The following is a 17,134-nucleotide window of genomic DNA, read 5'->3' as shown; positions in this document are numbered from 1 at the left end:
GGAGTTTGTCGCTTGCCATGTTCAACGACACTAACAAGGAGGTACATGTTTGAAATAAGGAAAAAAATGAAAAAAATAAATGGATACATAAGACTTAAAATATCAGTTTGTAATTTTAAAAATTTTGAAATTGTTTTATGTGGTATTTTAGTAGTTATAGCAAAGGAAAAGTAGTACTTACCCATGGCACTGTTGTTTTAAAGCTGTCATAAAGATAGATGCAGTGGGTGATGTTAAGTTTTTCTTTCACTTGACTTTGTACGTGAAATAATTTATAATGCACTAGAGGAACTTATTAAATGCGATCTGAAAAAAGTCTGTTCATTATAACAGCAGTATAGTGTTCTTATAGAATGACTTTTTTATGTGTTTTATTTGTAAGTGGGATTTTGTATATAAATGAGGGACTGGCTATACTTTCCCTTTTCACATAAATCAACAGGGTCTAGCAAAAGGCGTAAGAACGGAAATTAGAAGAACTTATGTTCTAGTTCTGGGCCTGCTTTGATACATGATCTTAATATGTCTTAATCTTCAAGCTTCAGTTTTATTCACTTAAGTAGATGACAGAACTTACTCTATCATGTTATTTTGAGGTTTAGGTAATACTACAGATGTAAAAGTATTTTGAAAAAAGCTAAACCTCTTACAGATAGGTTTTAACTTTTATCTTCCGCAAACCTTTATCTTTATCTCTGTTTATATAGTTGTACCTACTGGGATCCAGGATTGATGTCTGTGAAATTCATCCTTGTTCATTTCATTTCCTGTCCAGCCTTGACCTTTTCAATTCACAGCCAGGCCATCTTTCTTCCTTTCCCATTTTTTCCTTCTCCTAGAAGTAGCCATAAAATTATCTCCTGTTATTTAACAGGTTCAGCTAGAACGTGCCATTTGTGTTATATGGCTGCATGTACTGTAATCGTTCTAGGGATGTATACTGTACCCAGAGTGATTTATAGTACAAAACATTCTGCAAACAACTTAATTGTAATTGTGGCATTTATGCTTGATAATTCACTTAATTTATAACTCAACTGAAAGTACTCTTTGTCCTGATTTCCGTTTACTTAATGACTATCATTACATTAATACAACACCTTTGCAAATTATACTAGGTCCATCTGCCAGTGCTGTCGTGTTTAAATTTTAGTGGAGGAAATAGGTAACTTACTGAATGAGCATACCTAAGACCCATGGATCTGGCTTAATTTTTGAGGTTAAAAAATATGACGACAGATGCAATAAAATGGCACTTTGGAATCAGGTTATGTAAGTACAATTGACTCCTGAACAGAGCTGGGATTAGGGATGCTGACCCCCACCTAGTTGAAAATCTGCTTGTAACTTTTGACTCCCCTATAATTAGCTACCATTAACTTACTGCTGACCACAAGCTTTGCCAATAACAGAAGTAGTCAATTAGCACATATTTTGTGTACTGTATATACTGTATTTTTACAGTAAAGGAAGCTGGAGAAAATATTAAGAAAGTTTAAGAGAAAATACATTTACAGTTCTATAATTATTGGAAGAAATCTGCATAAAAATGGGCCCGTGTAGTTGGAACCTGTGTTCAAGGGTCAGCTGTACAGATCTCTCTGTCTTGAAGATGTCCCTAAGCTATGGCTTCATGAAATCATGCTTGGTTTTAACATGCCTTTATTTTAATTAATTTTATATTCGATGTTATTTTGTTTTAGGTCTGTCTTTTAAGCATACAACTGGATTTGGCTTATTCATTTTGAGAGTATCTTTTAACAGGTGAGTTCATCTATATTCGTTACGATTGCTGGTATATTTAGACATGTTTCTACCATTTTATTGTTTCTATTTACGGTGGTTGGCTGTTTGTGCCTTCTGTTAAATAGTTTTCTTTGTTTTCCTCAGCTTGTTTGAAAGTTATATTTCTAGTTTTTTGGTATTTACCTTCAGTTTTTCTTATTGAGGTAAGTTAAAAAATTTTTTTTCAATGTTTATTTTTAGAGAAAGAGAACGCGAGTGGGGGAGGGGCAGAGAGAGAGAGAGAGACAGACAGACAGACAGAGACACGCACAGAATCTGAAGCAGGTTTCAGGCTCCGAGCTATCAGCACAGAGCCCAATATGGGGTTCAAACTTACAGAACTGCGAGATCATGACCCGAGCTGAAGTCAGACGCTTAACCGACTGAACCACCCAGGCACCCTGAGATAATTTACATACAGTAACATTTGTGTTTTTCTTGGTGTGTATCTCTGTGTGTTTTAACAAACATAGGCATATCACCATCACTACCAAGATCATGATATAGAACAGCTTCATCACCGCCCACATTTCTTTATGCCCTTGTAGTCAGTCTTGGGCAACCATTGAACTGTTTTTTATTGCTAGTGTTGCTTTTTCCAGAATGCCATATAAATGGAATTGTACAGTCTTTGTCTGGCTTCTTTCAGTTCACATACTGCATTTGACATTTGTCCTAGTCTGTTCAGGCTGCTCTAACAAAAATACCATAAACTGGGTGGCTTGGAAACAACAGCCTCCTCCTTCTGTGGAGGCTGGGAAGTAAGTCCAAGATCAAGGTGTCAGCAGTTTTGGTGTCTGGTGAGGACGCACTTCTGTGTTCATGGACAGCCATCTTTTCACTGTAACTTCCCATGGTGAAAGGGGCAAGGTAGCTCTGTGGTGGTGGTAGGGTGGGGAGCTCTTACAAAAGCCATAATCTCTTTCATGAGTGTTCTACCCTATGACCTAAACGCATCTCAAAGGCCCTATGCCTAATACCTTCACATTGGGCATTAGAGTTTCAGCATATGAATTTTGGTGGGGACACAGTCTATAAATAGCAACATTTGTCCATGATAGTGCATCTATTAGTAGCTTATTCATTTTTATTACTGAATAGTATTCCATTGCAATGATGTACCGTAATTTATTGATCCATTCACCAGCTGAAGGACATGTTGGTTTTGAAGCTACTATGCAGTCACACATGCTACCTTTGGGCCATGAGGACATAAAGCTACTGTGAACATTCACATAGAGATTTTTAATTAATGTAAGTTTTCATTGCTCTTGAGTAGATACCTAATAATGTGATTGTTGGGTTATATGGTAAGTGTGTGTTTTTCTGTTTAAGAAATTGCTTATCTGTTTCCCAAAGTGGCTGTGCTATTTTGTATTCCCACTGGCAATGTATGGAAATTTCTAATTTTTGGTATGCTCAGTTATTTTTTATTTTAGCATTGCTAATAGATGTGTAGTATCAGCTGTGATTTTACTTTTCCATTTCCCTAATGTCTAATAATATTGAGCATATTTTAATGTGTTTATTTGCTATCTGCATATTTTCTTTGGTGAAGTGTCTATTCAGATGTTTTATTCATGTTTGTTTTTATTCTTTTTTTTTAATGTTTAATTTTGAGAGAGAGAGAGTGCATGAGTGCATACGCATGAGCAGGGGAGGGACAGAGAGAGTGGCGGACAGAGTTTCTGAAGTGGGCTCTGTGCTAACTCAGCAGAGAGCCTGCTGCAGGGCTCGAACTAACAAACCATGAGATCATGACCTGAGCCAAAGTTGGAAATGTAACTGACTGAGCCACCCAGATGCCCCAAATAAGTTTGTTTTCTTACTAAATTTTAAGTATAGATTCTTCTATATTCTGGGTACAAGTCTTTTGTCAGTTATTTCTCTCAGTCTGTGGTTTGTCACATGTGTGTGGCTTTATATTCTTTTTTTTTTTAATTTTATTTTTTATTTTTTAAAATTTACATCCAAATTAGTTAGCATATAGTGCAACAATGATTTCAGGAGTAGTTTCCTTAATGCCCCTTCCCCATTTAGCCCATCCCCCCTCCCACAGCCCTTCCAGTAACCCTCAGTTTGTTCTCTATATTTATGAGTCTCTTCTGTTTTGTCCCCCTCCCTGTTTTTATATTATTTTTGTTTCCCTTCCTTTTTGTTCAACTGTTTTGTCTTTTAAAGTCCTCATATGAGTGAATTCATATGATTTTTGTCTTTTTCTGACTGATTACTTTCACTTAGCATAATACCCTCCAGTTCCATCCATGTAGTTGCAAATGGCAAGATTTCATTCTTTTTGATCGCAGAGTAATACTTTATCGTATATATATATACGTATATTATATATATACGTATATATATAATATATACGTATATATATATACGATAAAGTATTACTCTGCGATCAAAAAGAATACGTATATATATAATATACGTATATTATATATAATATACGTATGTATATATATACATATGTGTATATATATATACGTATATATATATATATATATATACACCATATCTTCTTTATCCGTTCATCCATCGATGGACATTTGGGCTCTTTCCATACTTTGGCTATTGTTGATAGTGCTGCTATAAACATGGGGGTGCATGTGTCCCTTCGAAACAGCACACCTGTATCCCTGTGGATAAATGCCTAGTAGTGCAATTGCTGGGTCGTAGGGTAGTTCTATTTTTAGTTTTTTGAGGAACCTCCATACTGTTTTCCAGAGTGGCTGCACCAGCTTGCATTCCCACCAGCAATGCAAAAGAGATCCTCTTTCTCCGGGAGGATGCCCATTTCTTCACTGGATTATTTGTTTTTTGGGTGTTGAGTTTGATAAGGCTTTTTATTCCTTTTTTTATTAAAAAAATTTCTTTTAAATGTTTTTTTTTTTTTCAACATTTTTTATTTATTTTTGGGACAGAGAGAGACAGAGCATGAACGGGGGAGGGGCAGAGAGAGAGGGAGACACAGAATCGGAAACAGGCTCCAGGCTCCGAGCCATCAGCCCAGAGCCTGACGCGGGGCTCAAACTCACGGACCGCGAGATCGTGACCTGGCTGAAGTCGGACGCTTAACCGACTGCGCCACCCAGGCGCCCCTTCTTTTAAATGTTTTTATTTATTTTTGAAGGAGAGAGAGAGAGAGACAGAGCATGAGTGGGGGAGGAGTAGAGAGAGAGGGAGACACAGAATCCAAAGCAGGCTCCAGGCTCTGAGCTGTCAGCACAGAGCCCGATGCGGGGCTTGAACTCATGAACCATGAGATCATGACCTGAGCTGAAGTCAGATGCTCAACCCGCTGAGCCACCCAGGTACCCTGATAAAGCTTTATATTCCTTATGGTGTTTTTCACAGAGCAGAATTTTAAAATTTTGATAAAGCCCAATTCATTAATTTCTTTTATGAATTATAGTTTTGTTGTTGTCCCCAAGAAAACTTTTTTAAAAGTTTACTTATTTACTCTGAGAAAGAAAGCACAAGTGGGGAAGGGGCAGAAAGAGAGGTAAAGAGAGAGAATCCCAAGCAGGCTCTGCACTGACAGTGCAAAGCCCAATGCGGGGCTTGAACTCACAAGTTGTGAGATCATGACCTGTGCACAAGACACTTGCTTAACTGACTGAGCCACCCAGCCACCCCTCCCTAAGAAAACTTCTAAGAAACCAAGGTCACAAAGATTTTGTCTTAACTTTTCTCATAGCTTTTCTATAGTTTTAGTTTTCATATTTAGGTCAATGATTCATTTAGAGTTAATTTTTATATATAGTGTGAGGTATTGGTTGAGGTTCATATTTTTGCATATGAATTGTCCAGTTGTTTCATCACCAGTTGTTCAAAAGACTATCCTGTTTCCATTGAATTGTCACTGCAACTTTGTAGAAAACCAATTGACCATATTATGTGTGGGTCTATATCTAGACTGTCTTGTCTTTCCATTAATTTCTGTGTTAATCCTTTTGCCAATACCTTCCTGTCTTGATTATGAAGTTTTATACCAAGTCTTGAGATCAGATAGTGTGAGTCCTTCAACTTCGTTTTTTGTTTTCAAAATTATCTGGACTATTCCAGTTCCTTTGCCTTTCCTTAGGAATTTTAGACTTAGCTTGTCATTTTTTACAAAAAACAGATGTTGGGATTTTGAATGGAATTGCACTGAATCAATCTCTAGATCAGTTGGGGAGAACTGAAACCTTAAGATAGAGTCTTCAACACAGCTGGTCTCTTCATTTGTTTTGGTCATCTTTGATTTCTTTCATCAGTAATTTGTAGTTTTCAGGGTAAATATCCTACATGTATTTTTGTTAGATTCATTTTTTTCCATATGACACATTGCAGCTTTGATGCATTTATGAACACTAGACAGCACTTCAGCACTATGCTGGGGACCATTTTAAACAGTGAAGTCGTCAACAAAAAGCACAAAAGTGTGAAAAATGGAGCAGGAAAGAGATGTATCTTGCTAACTCATTTATCAGGCGATGTAGCTATTTTGTAAATTCTTTGGTGCTTTCTTGATAAATATTCATATTATCTTTATTTTAGGAGTAATTTTCTTTTTTTCCTCTTCCTTCTTGATTTCCCTCTCTTTTTCTTATTGTGGAAAACACCTACCCTCTAAGCAATTTAAAAAAATTTTTTAGCATTTATTTTTGAGAGAGAGAGAGTGAGGGGAGGGGCGGAGAGAGAGGGAGACACAGAATCCAAAGCAGGCTCCAGGTCCGAGCTGTCAGCACAGAGCCTGACGTGGGGCTCGAACTCATGAACTGTGAGATCATGACTTGAGCCAAAGTTGGGTGCTTAACTGACTGAGCCACCCAGGCGCCCCATCCTCTAAGCAATTTTTATTTTAACAATTATGATATTGTTAACTATATACACGTTGTTGTACAACAGATCTCTGTAACTTTTTCATCTTGCATGAATGAGATCCCATATCCATTTTTCCTTCCCCTGTCTCTGGCAGCCACAGTTCTACTTTCTATTTTTATGAGTTTGATTACGTTAGATACTTCATGTAAGTGGAGTCTTGCAGTATTTGTCCCTTGTGATTAGATTATTTCACTTAGCATAATTCCCTTAAGGTTAATGTACGTTATTAAATATGACATGATTTTCTTTCTTTTTCTTAAAGGCTAGATAATATTCCTTCTTATCTATATACCACGTTTTCTTTACCCATTCATCCGTTGTTGAACAATTAGATTGCTTCTATACCTTGTCAGTTGTGAATAATGCCACGGTGAATGTGAGTATGCAAATACCTATTTAAGATTATTTTTGATTCTTTTGGATATATACCTGGAAGTGGGATTGCTGGACATATGGTAGTTCTATTTTTCGTGTTTTGAGGTACCTCCATACTGTTTTCCATAGCTGCTGTGCCATTTTTCAATCCCACCAATAGTGGGTAAGTGTTCCAATTTGTCCACATCTTCACCAATGCTTGTTATTTTCTGTGGTTTTATTTTGGCTAGTTGCCATTCTGAGGTGTGTGATGTGATATCTCATTGCAGTTTTGATTTGCATTTCCCTTGTGATGATGGTGTGCATCTTTTTATATGCTTGTTGGCCATTTGTATATCTTTGGGAAAATGTGTTTTTTGCCCATTTAAATTTTTTTTTGTTATTGTTATTGGCTTCTTTATATATTCTGGGTATTAACCCCTTATCAGATAATGGTTTCCAAATGTTTCTCCTATTCTGTAGCTTGCTTTTTTATTCTATTGTTTCTCTTGCTGCACAGTTTTTGAGTTTGATGTAGTCCTATTTGTCTGTTTTTGATTTTACTTGTTCTTTTAGTGATATATCCAAGAAATCATTGCCTGTTCCAGTGTCTTGAAGTTTTTCCTCCAATATTTTCTCTAATAGTTTTATAATTTTAGGTCTTATGTTTAGATCTCCATTTTACCTCTGTGCTGACAGTTCAGAGCCTGGAGCCTGCTGTGAATTGTGTTTTGCTGTCTGCCCCTCCCCTATTCATACTCTGTCTCTTTCAAAAATAAACATTAGATCTCCATTTTAATTTTTGAATATGGTATAAGGGTCCATTTTTATTCTTTTGCATGTGGATATTCAGTTTTTCCAGCACCATTTACTGAAGACCTTATCCTTTCTTTGTTGTGTAATCTTGGCACCCTTGTTGAAGATTATTTGACTGTATTTATGAGAGTTTATTTCTGGGTTCTGTATTCTGTTCTATTGGTCTGTATGTCTTTCTGCGTGCTATTTTTTTTTTTCTGTTTTAATTTATAAACCTTTTATTTCTTTATTGCACTCACATGGGCCTCCTGTAAATGTTAAAATGTTGAGAGTAGACATCTGCGTGTGTGTATTGTTGTTTAGTTTTTATTTCATAAAAGTATGGAACGCTTCACAAATTTACATGTCATACTTGCACAGAGGCCCCTGCTAATATTCTGTATCATTCCAATTTTATTATATGTGCTGAAGTGAGTTCGATGTCTGCCTTCTTCTTCTTCTTCTTTTTTTAATGTTTATTTATTTATTTTGAGAGAGAGTGTGCAAGCAGGGTCAGAGAGAGAGGGAGAAAGAGAATCCGAAGCAGGCTCTGTGCTGTTAACGCAGAGCCTGGTGTAGGGCTTGATCCTATGAACCGCGAGATTGTGACCTGAGCTGGAATCAAGAGTTGGACGCTTAACTGACTGAGCCACCCAGGTGCCCCCATCTGCTTTATTCTTGATCGCAGGGGGACAGTATTTTGTCTTTCATACCATTAGTTTTTTTTCTTTTTTAATTTGAGTATAGTTGACACACAATATTACATTAGTTTCAAGTGTACAACACCTCTCTCTGCCCCTCTTCTGCTTCTGCTTGCTCCCTCTCTCAAAATAAATAAATAAATAAACTTTTTAAAAAAATTAAAAAAATCAGTATAGCTAAGTTAAAATTTTTGTCAGGTTAGTATTCAGAGGGTCTGTTATGAACACATACGTTATTTATAACTAAGCTTAGTAGTATACTAGTACTGCTTTATCTTTCCAGTACAACATTTTCTTTTCTCTTGAATGGCCTTGTTTTGTTTTCTCTATATTTTTATCAGTTTAACCCCTAACTCCTACAGTTACTTTTATCTCTCCCCTATATGGAGATATATTGATGCTCTAAGAGAAGTGTAAACCAAGAAAAAGACATGAGATCCTGGAAATAGTGGTCTTACAGGATTTATCTTCTTGAAAAATAATTTCTCTTTGGACCTTCTGGGCTGTTTGCCTTTACATCGTGCACATACTTTTTGCTATAATGCTTTTCCTCTCATTTCTTCCTCTTTCTTGGTTTATTTCTGTTATAATAGTGCAGTGCACATCCTCCTTTACAAAAATTGTTTTAGACAATGCTGATCTGAAAATGTTTAATTTCACTGTCATACTTGATTAATAGTCTGCCTGGGTAGAAGGTTAGAAATAATTTTCATTAAGAAATTTGAAGGAATTGCTCATTTACCTTCTAGCTTCTATTGAGAAATCTAAAACCATTTGCATTCATTGATATTTGTCATCCTTTTCTGGAAGCTTGCAGCATCTTTGTCCCTGTCTAAAATTTCATAGAGATAATGCCTTGTTACATGTCTGTTTTATTCACTGTATTGGGTTCTTTCCATCTGGAAGCTCTTTTCTTTAAGTCCTGGAAATTGTAAATTTATTTCTTTGATTAATCCTTCCTTCTCCCTCCTTTGTTTTCTCTTTTTCGTCTTTCTGGAACTCCTAGTCTGTTAGACTTACGGGGCTTTTTTTTTTTTTTTCCTTGTGTTTCATTGATTTCTTTGGAAATCAGTGTTTTACTTTTGGAAGAGATTTTATTAACTTTATCTTCCATTCAGTGTACTGTGTTTCATTTCTGCTATCATTTGAAATTTCTTTTTTTTTTTTTTTTTTTTTCAACATTTTTTATTTATTTTTGGGACAGAGAGAGACAGAGCATGAACGGGGGAGGGGCAGAGAGAGAGGGAGACACAGAATCGGAAACAGGCTCCAGGCTCCGAGCCATCAGCCCAGAGCCTGACGCGGGGCTCGAACTCACGGACCGCGAGATCGTGACCTGGCTGAAGTCGGACGCTTAACCGACTGCGCCACCCAGGCGCCCCTATCATTTGAAATTTCTAAGAGTTGTTTTTGTCCTCTGAGTATTTCTTGTTACAGAATCCGATTCTTATTACCTGGATATTATTATCTTTCTGATGATATTAAAAATAGCTTTTTTGGAGTTTTTGTCTCTCTTCATAGTCATTTCATTGCATTTTTTATTTAATGTGCCTATTGTTACAAGATTGTCTTAGAGGGGCACCTCAATGGCTCAGTCTGTTAAGTGTACCACTTTGGCTCAGGTCATGATCTCACAGCTCCTGAGTTCGAGCCCTGCGTCAGGCTCTGTGCTGAAGCTCAGAGCCTGGAGCCTGCTTCAAATTTTGTGCCTCTCTCTCTCTCTGCCCCTCCCCCACTCACACTCTGTCTCTCTCTCAAAAATAAACAAATATTAAAAAAAAAAAAAAAGAAATGCTTAAAAAAGATTGTCTCAGATGTCTTGTTGCAGTTAAGGGAAGGGAACTAGAAGGCTGGTTGGAACTCTGATTCTGGGGGTACCTGGGTGGCTCAGTTTGTTAAGCGTCCAACTCTTGATTTCGGCTTAGGTCATGATCTCATGGTTTGTGGGTTTGAGTCCCACATTGGCCTCTGTGATGACAGTGGGGTGCCTGCTTGAGATTCTCTCTCTCTTTGCCCCCTTTCCCTGCTTGCACTCTCTCCCTCTCTCTCAAAAATAAATAAACACTAAAAAAAAAAAGAAAAGAAACTCTGAGTCTGTAGATGCATTCTCAAAATGGGCTGTTTAATTGGAGAACCTCTTGTGTTAGTATCTTTAGGTCTTTTCTTTTAGGGTAGTAAGATTGCCCAGAGAAAGATTTTCTAGTCTTTCTAGGAGAGTATAGTTGCTGGTATTTCTGGGTGCTTTGTAGGGTAGAGAGTAGTGTGTGTTCAGTATTTAGGATTTAAGAATTTATTTGTTCCCCTTATTTTCAGCATGGTTCCTCCACTTCAGAGGTACTTTGGTGTCCCTCAGCCCAGAGGTACTCATGGTTCCTCCACCAGAGGTACTCTGGTGTCCCTCAGCCCAGAAGCAGTCTCTGTGACTTGTGATAAGGATACCATAGTCTTTTCTTTTTTATATATATACACACACATATCTATATCTATATCTATATCTATATCTATATCTATATCTATATCTATATATATATACATATACATATATATATACACACATATATATACACATACACATATATATATACACACATATATATATATATATATACACATATACATATATATATATATATATATATATTTAAGTGTTTGTTTATTTTTGGGAGAGAGAGAGAGACAGAGCATGAGCAGGGGAGGGGCAGAGAGAGAGGGAGACACAGAATCTGAAGCAGGCTCCAGGCTCTGAGCTGTCAGCACAGAGCCTGACGAGGGGCTTGAACTCACTGTGAAATCATGACCTGAGCCAAAGTCGGATGCTTAACCGACTGAGCCACCCAGGAGCCCCGGGGATGCCATAGTCTTAAATGTCTTTATTAAAGAGTCTTCTAATCAGTCTTTACATGGTCTATTTTTATCACAATAATTAAAAAAAATATGTGTATATTCTCATTTTCTTCACTGTAAAGATTCACTAGTTCTGTAATGATAATGACCTTTTTTTTAGCTCCTCCTCTAAAATGTTATTTATGTAATCCTCACAACTATAACTCCTTTAAATTTTAACCATTTGTTAATAACATGACCACTTGTTTAGGGTCACAGAGTTTATAAGTGTAATTTGGCTCCAGAGTTGTATTCTGAACCACTAGATTATATAGTGGCTCTTCCATCTGTTTTGTTTTGTTTATTTATTTATTTTGCACGATAGTCTTTACTTTTAAATGATTATCAGCATACCAAGTGATAACGGGTAGCCAGTTCTTGAATTCTGTCGTCTAGTTATTTTGATTAAGAGAAACTAAAAGCAGCCCAAACAATTATGCTAGTATTTATTGTTCTAGCTCTTAGGTGGAAAAGACTATTTTAAGGCTGTCTGCTGCTTAACACAGGTTACAAATAACTATTTACTACTTTCTCATAGATAAAGCCCCTGACCCTCAAGAAAAACTTTTGGGGGAAAAAACATTAAACCCTTTTCTTTTTTAAAAACATTTTTTTTTAAACTACATCTAATAAAGAAAAAGTCAGTATTGATATATGTTGCTTAAGCTAAAAGACATAGGGGACCAGACAATGTATACTCATTAAATTTCTAAGAGACATGAGGTAAAAAAATGAAGTCTTTCAGTAAGCTTTTTTGGTGTCTTTTAAAAATTGAAGTGTAATTGATACAAACATTATATTAGTTTCAATGGTTCAACAATGATTTGATATTTGTGTACATTGCAAAATGATCACCATAGTAAGTCTAGTTAATAGTTAGCATTCATCACCTTATATAGTTACAGATTTTTTTTTCTTGTCATGAGAACTTTTAAGATTTACTTTCTTGGGGCGCCTGGGTGGCTCAGTCGGTTGAGCTTCCAACTTCGGCTCAGGTCATGATCTCACAGTTTGTGAGTTCGAGCCCCGCATCGGGCTCTGTGCTGACAGCTCGGAGCCTGGAGCCTGCTTCAGATTCTGTGTCTCCCTCTCTCTGACCCTTCCCTGTTCATGCTCTAACTCTCTGTCTCAAAAATAAATAAACATTAAAAAAATTAAAAAAAAAAAAGATTTACTCTCTTAGCAGCTTTCGAATACAGATAGTATTATTAGCTATAGTCACCATGTTGTACATTAGGGTAAGCTTTAAGTTCACATAAAGAAGCTAGATTTATTTTTCTCCCAAAACTGAAAGGACCTACTGTATAATATACAGAAATAATTTAATGCTTTTTCATGAGAATATAATTCAAGCTTTGCTAAAATTTCATATTCCATGAAGGCATGTAAAATTCCAATCCTTTGAATAGGCACTTCTTTCTTATTCTCCTGTCCATTTATGTGGTAGTTTTCATGGATTTCTGCTTGATGTCTTAAAGTCTAAGAGGTTATCTAGGACTTCATCCCTGTTTTGCTGGAATTAGGTCTAGAGGATGGTCATCATCTCCTGGGTCGTCTCCACTGCTGCAACTACCATGGGATCCCAGAGCCACAATGTCCTCGGCCTTGGACACTTTTCTCTCTCTGTAGGCTGTACTGTTCTGTTTCAGCTTGAGTTGGTTTTGCCTGCTTCAGCTTTCATTTCTTTTGCATGTGGACCTTGGACACTTTCTCGGCACCCACTTCTCAGCCTACAGAAGCTGCTGTAAACCCTGTGACTGACAGGTCATGGTGGTAGGGATGCGGAGTTCAGCTGGATCTTCCCTTTGGGTCAGTTGACCCAGCTGCCTAAGATACGTGTCTGTGCCAGTGCCCTGTGGGCCATCCTCTCCTATCTTTAATTTTTACAGTCCCCTGTGAGGTTAAGCATATAGATAAAGAAATACACTAAGAGGGAGTGTGTAAATTTCTCATGGTCACTTGCTTCTATTTAGCTCACTCAAAACCTCATGTTTTTATTATTTTACCTCTACTCTGCCCTGATTGATAATAGGAACCCCCAGAACCATACCACCAAACTCTTAACACTCATACAGATAGACCAGTGATTCTTTCTGTGGCTTTGCCTTATAACCCTTACCACTTCTTGTCCCAGGGCCATTTCTGAACAGTAGAGGTTACAATTACTCCACTGAACAACCAGTTCCAAATCCTATCATCAAATCCTATATGTTCCTGTTCCAAATGGTAAGTTTTCTTGTGGACATGTTAAAACTTTTATAAATTTTAACTCTTAGATATTTTGATCTGTGGGAGAAAATATACTTTTGTGAACACAGTGTTAATTGGTGTTTAATAGTGTTTTGCTACTGCTTTTATATTGAGAAATCAGAAGTACATTTATCTCGTATCTCGTAGGAAGGACCGTTGAGTTTTATTTAGTGAAACAAATAAGATACTTTACATCAGCACAGAGTCTATTGTTACTATATTTTTATTCATAGACCACATATTTAAGTGCTAAATGGGCAAACAGAATGGTAAAGTGTTTTTTTTTTTAATTTTAAAAAAATGTTTATTTTTGAGAGAGAGAGATAGATTGTGAGCAGGGGAGGGGCAGAGAGAGAGAGGGAGACACAGAATCTGAAGCAGGCTCCAGGCTCTGAGCTGTTATTACAGAGCCTGACGCAGTCTTGATTGAATTCACAAACTCTGAGATCATGTTCTGAACTGAAGTTGGGTGCTTAACTGACTGAGCCACCCAGGCACCCTAATGGTAAACATTTTAATAAAACATGAATTATACATAGGAAAACAACCTTAGCGACTATTGTTTCTTGACTAAATTTTAAATGATTAGAATCTGGTTATTAATATAATAACTACCATTTACTGAGTGTCTTTCATAGGTCTGACATTATGCTTTACAAATGTTAATTGTATAAACTTCACAACAACCCTGGAAGATAAATGGTGGTATTGACATTTTACAGATGAAAAAACTGGGTTAGAGAAGTTAAGAAATTTGTATCAGGCCACAGAACTTGTAACTTGACAGAACTAGCTTTCAAATCGGAATATATCTGTCTCAAACCTTTTGCTTTTCTCATTATATAACCGAATTACTTGTGGTATTTGAATTTTGGCCATGTAGAAAGTCAAAGAATTTTAAGATGTTGAAGAGAGAAAAATCTAAAGGGTGTGGTTATACCTGTGCATTGTAGAGAATTGTAGAAACTGTATTTAAATATACTGAATTATCATAATTTTTTTTTGTTTTTTGTTTTCAGGTAATACATGCATAATATTTCTTTTATTTTAAAAGAAATGAGTGTAACTAATATTGCATTAAGAGTTGAAACCTGGCTTTTAGCTACGTGGCATGTTAAAGTACCTCTAATGTGGTTGGAAGCTTGTATTAACTGGATCCAAGAAGAAAATGATAATGTTAATTTGAGTCAGGCACAAATGAATAAACAAGTGTTTGAGCAGTGGCTCCTTACTGACCTGAGAGATTTGGAACATCCTGTTTTACCTGACGGCATTTTAGAAGTTCCAAAAGGAGAACTGAATGGATTTTTTGCTTTGCAGATTAATTCATTGGTTGATGTAAGTCAACCTGCATATTCCCAGATACAAAAGTTGAGAGGAAAGAATACAACGAATGACTTAGTTACAGCTGAAACACAAGTAACCCTAAAACCTTGGGAAGCAAAGCCTTCACGAATGTTGATGTTACAACTAACTGATGGAGTTGTACAAATTCAGGGAATGGAATATCAGTCTATTCCAGCTCTTCATAGTGATCTTGCCCCAGGTACAAAAATTTTGATTTATGGAAACATTTCTTTCCGTCTTGGTGTTCTTTTATTGAAACCAGAAAATGTGAAGATTTTGGGAGGAGAAGTAGATGCCCTTTCAGAGGAATATGCCCAAGAAAAAGTACTTGCAAGATTAATTGGGGAACCTGATCCTGTAGTTTCAGTCATACCAAATAATTGTAACCAGACCATCCCTGGAATTACAGATGTTCTGGATCCTGCATTAGGACCTTCTGATGAAGAACTCTTGGCAAGTCTTGATGAAAATGAGCTTGCAGCAAATAATGACACCTCCTTAGGAAGAAGATGCTTCAGCACAGGTAGTTCCTCAAATACTGTTCCCACAAGACAGTCAAGTTTTGAATCACGACATATTATTTCTCCAAAACCAAAGGAGAAACAACCAAATCAACCTATGCATTTCACTGATGGGGAATTAGATGACTTTTCATTGGAGGAGGCCTTGCTTTTAGAAGAAACTGTCCAGAAAGAACAAATGAAGACTAAAGAATTACAGCCATTGACTTTGAACAGAACCCCAGATGAAAGCATAGAGAGATTTTTACATAAACCTAATACTCCAAATAATTTTTCTTTGATTTGCAAAAGTGGAAACCGTAATTGGAATGAAAAAAATGTATCCGAACAAGTGACTAATGAAGACAAATTATTTAGTTGTCCATCTGTTGAAGACGAAAACAGTAGCGTTTTTTCAGTTCATAGTAATGTACCCCTACCCCATGATTTTACAAATAAAGATAAGGACCCAGAGACAGGTAATAAAGTAAAACAAACCTTCAGCAGTGCAGATGGACATTCCTTAAATAAAATATCAAAGGGAGAGCTGGTAAATTATGTACCAAAAAGGAGTTCACACCTTTCTAATGAAAATGATCATCATTTACAGTCTTGTTCTTTAAGACCATCAGAGAACAACACTAATCTTTCTATTGCCATGGATTTGTATTCTCCGCCCTTTATCTATTTGTCTGTCCTAATGGCCAGCAAACCAAAGGAAGTTACAACAGTGAAGGTCAAAGCATTTATTGTAACCTTAACTGGAAATCTTTCAAGTTCTGGTGGCATTTGGAGTATAACAGCAAAGATTTCTGATGGTACTGGATATCTAGATGTAGACTTTGTGGATGAGATACTTACTAGTCTGATAGGGTTTTCAGTACCAGAAATGAAACAGTTAAAGAAGGATCCTCTTCAATACCAAAAGTTCCTGGAAGGTTTGCAGAAGTGTCAGAGAGATTTAATAGATTTGTGTTGTCTAATGACGATTTCATTTAATCCCTCCTTGTCTAAAGCAATAGTACTGGCATTACAGGATGTTGAAATGGAACACCTTGAGAACCTAAAAAAGCGGCTGAATAAATAATTTACTAAGATAGTATCAGAAAACAATTCCCCCCCCCAAAAAAAGAAACATTTAACATTAAATTTAACCTTTTATGTTTGAGACTTTGTTTTGTAAAAGAGAAAAAGGAAATTTTATAACATTTTAGTTTAATTTTAAAATGTTTAATCATGAATGTGTATTTAGGTTTCTTAAATAAATTTTTTTTATAATAACTGTTAGACGAAAGAATTTGGTGACCCATCGTTATTGAGAGTTTTGTTTCTCACTTGTCATTTCACATAACGATAGCTAAAGTGTTGGTGTTTACTGATGTGTCATATTGTTGGAAGTTGGCAATTATAAATAGATAGTTGTACTTCTAATGTGTTGAGTACCCAAAGAGATTTTTTTATATTACTATATTTAGGAAACAATGTTAATCCAGTGGATTAGAATGTCAGGCTGTCAGATACAAAAATACTTCTGCTGGTTTTTATTTTGTAAATATTTGTCTGGTATACTTAAGGCAAATATTATATTAACTAGGTACAATTGCAGAGATTATGTTGCATGGTTTAAACATCTTATTTTCAAGGATA

At 36.3% G+C, this 17,134-nt stretch overlaps 1 protein-coding gene and 1 non-coding gene across 3 annotated transcripts; one reads left to right on the top strand and one right to left on the bottom strand.

Moving 5' to 3' along the window:
• Positions 1-497: 497 nt before the first annotated feature.
• On the top strand, positions 498-16,604 carry RMI1 (RecQ mediated genome instability 1). Of its 2 annotated transcripts, XM_058695582.1 has the most exons (3): positions 500-1,764; positions 13,525-13,616; positions 14,660-16,604. In XM_058695582.1, exon 3 carries the CDS (start codon positions 14,667-14,669, stop codon positions 16,572-16,574), a length of 1,908 nt encoding a protein of 635 aa, XP_058551565.1. In that variant the 5' UTR covers positions 500-1,764; positions 13,525-13,616; positions 14,660-14,666; the 3' UTR covers positions 16,575-16,604. The 2 variants fall into 2 exon arrangements, with proteins under 2 accessions (XP_058551566.1, XP_058551565.1); XM_058695583.1 differs by lacking the exon at positions 13,525-13,616 and having other exon boundaries at positions 498-1,764.
• On the bottom strand, positions 8,143-8,245 carry LOC131492254 (U6 spliceosomal RNA). Its single transcript, XR_009251961.1, has one exon. It is a non-coding gene; the product is annotated as a U6 spliceosomal RNA (small nuclear RNA).
• Positions 16,605-17,134: the final 530 nt, after the last annotated feature.

The sequence above is a fragment of the Neofelis nebulosa genome, chromosome 12 (genome assembly GCF_028018385.1).
Source record: "Neofelis nebulosa isolate mNeoNeb1 chromosome 12, mNeoNeb1.pri, whole genome shotgun sequence".
NCBI classification, from domain to species: Eukaryota; Metazoa; Chordata; class Mammalia; order Carnivora; family Felidae; genus Neofelis; species Neofelis nebulosa.
The sequence above is the reverse complement of the archived record's forward strand: the minus strand, read 5'-3'. Positions and strand labels throughout refer to the sequence as shown.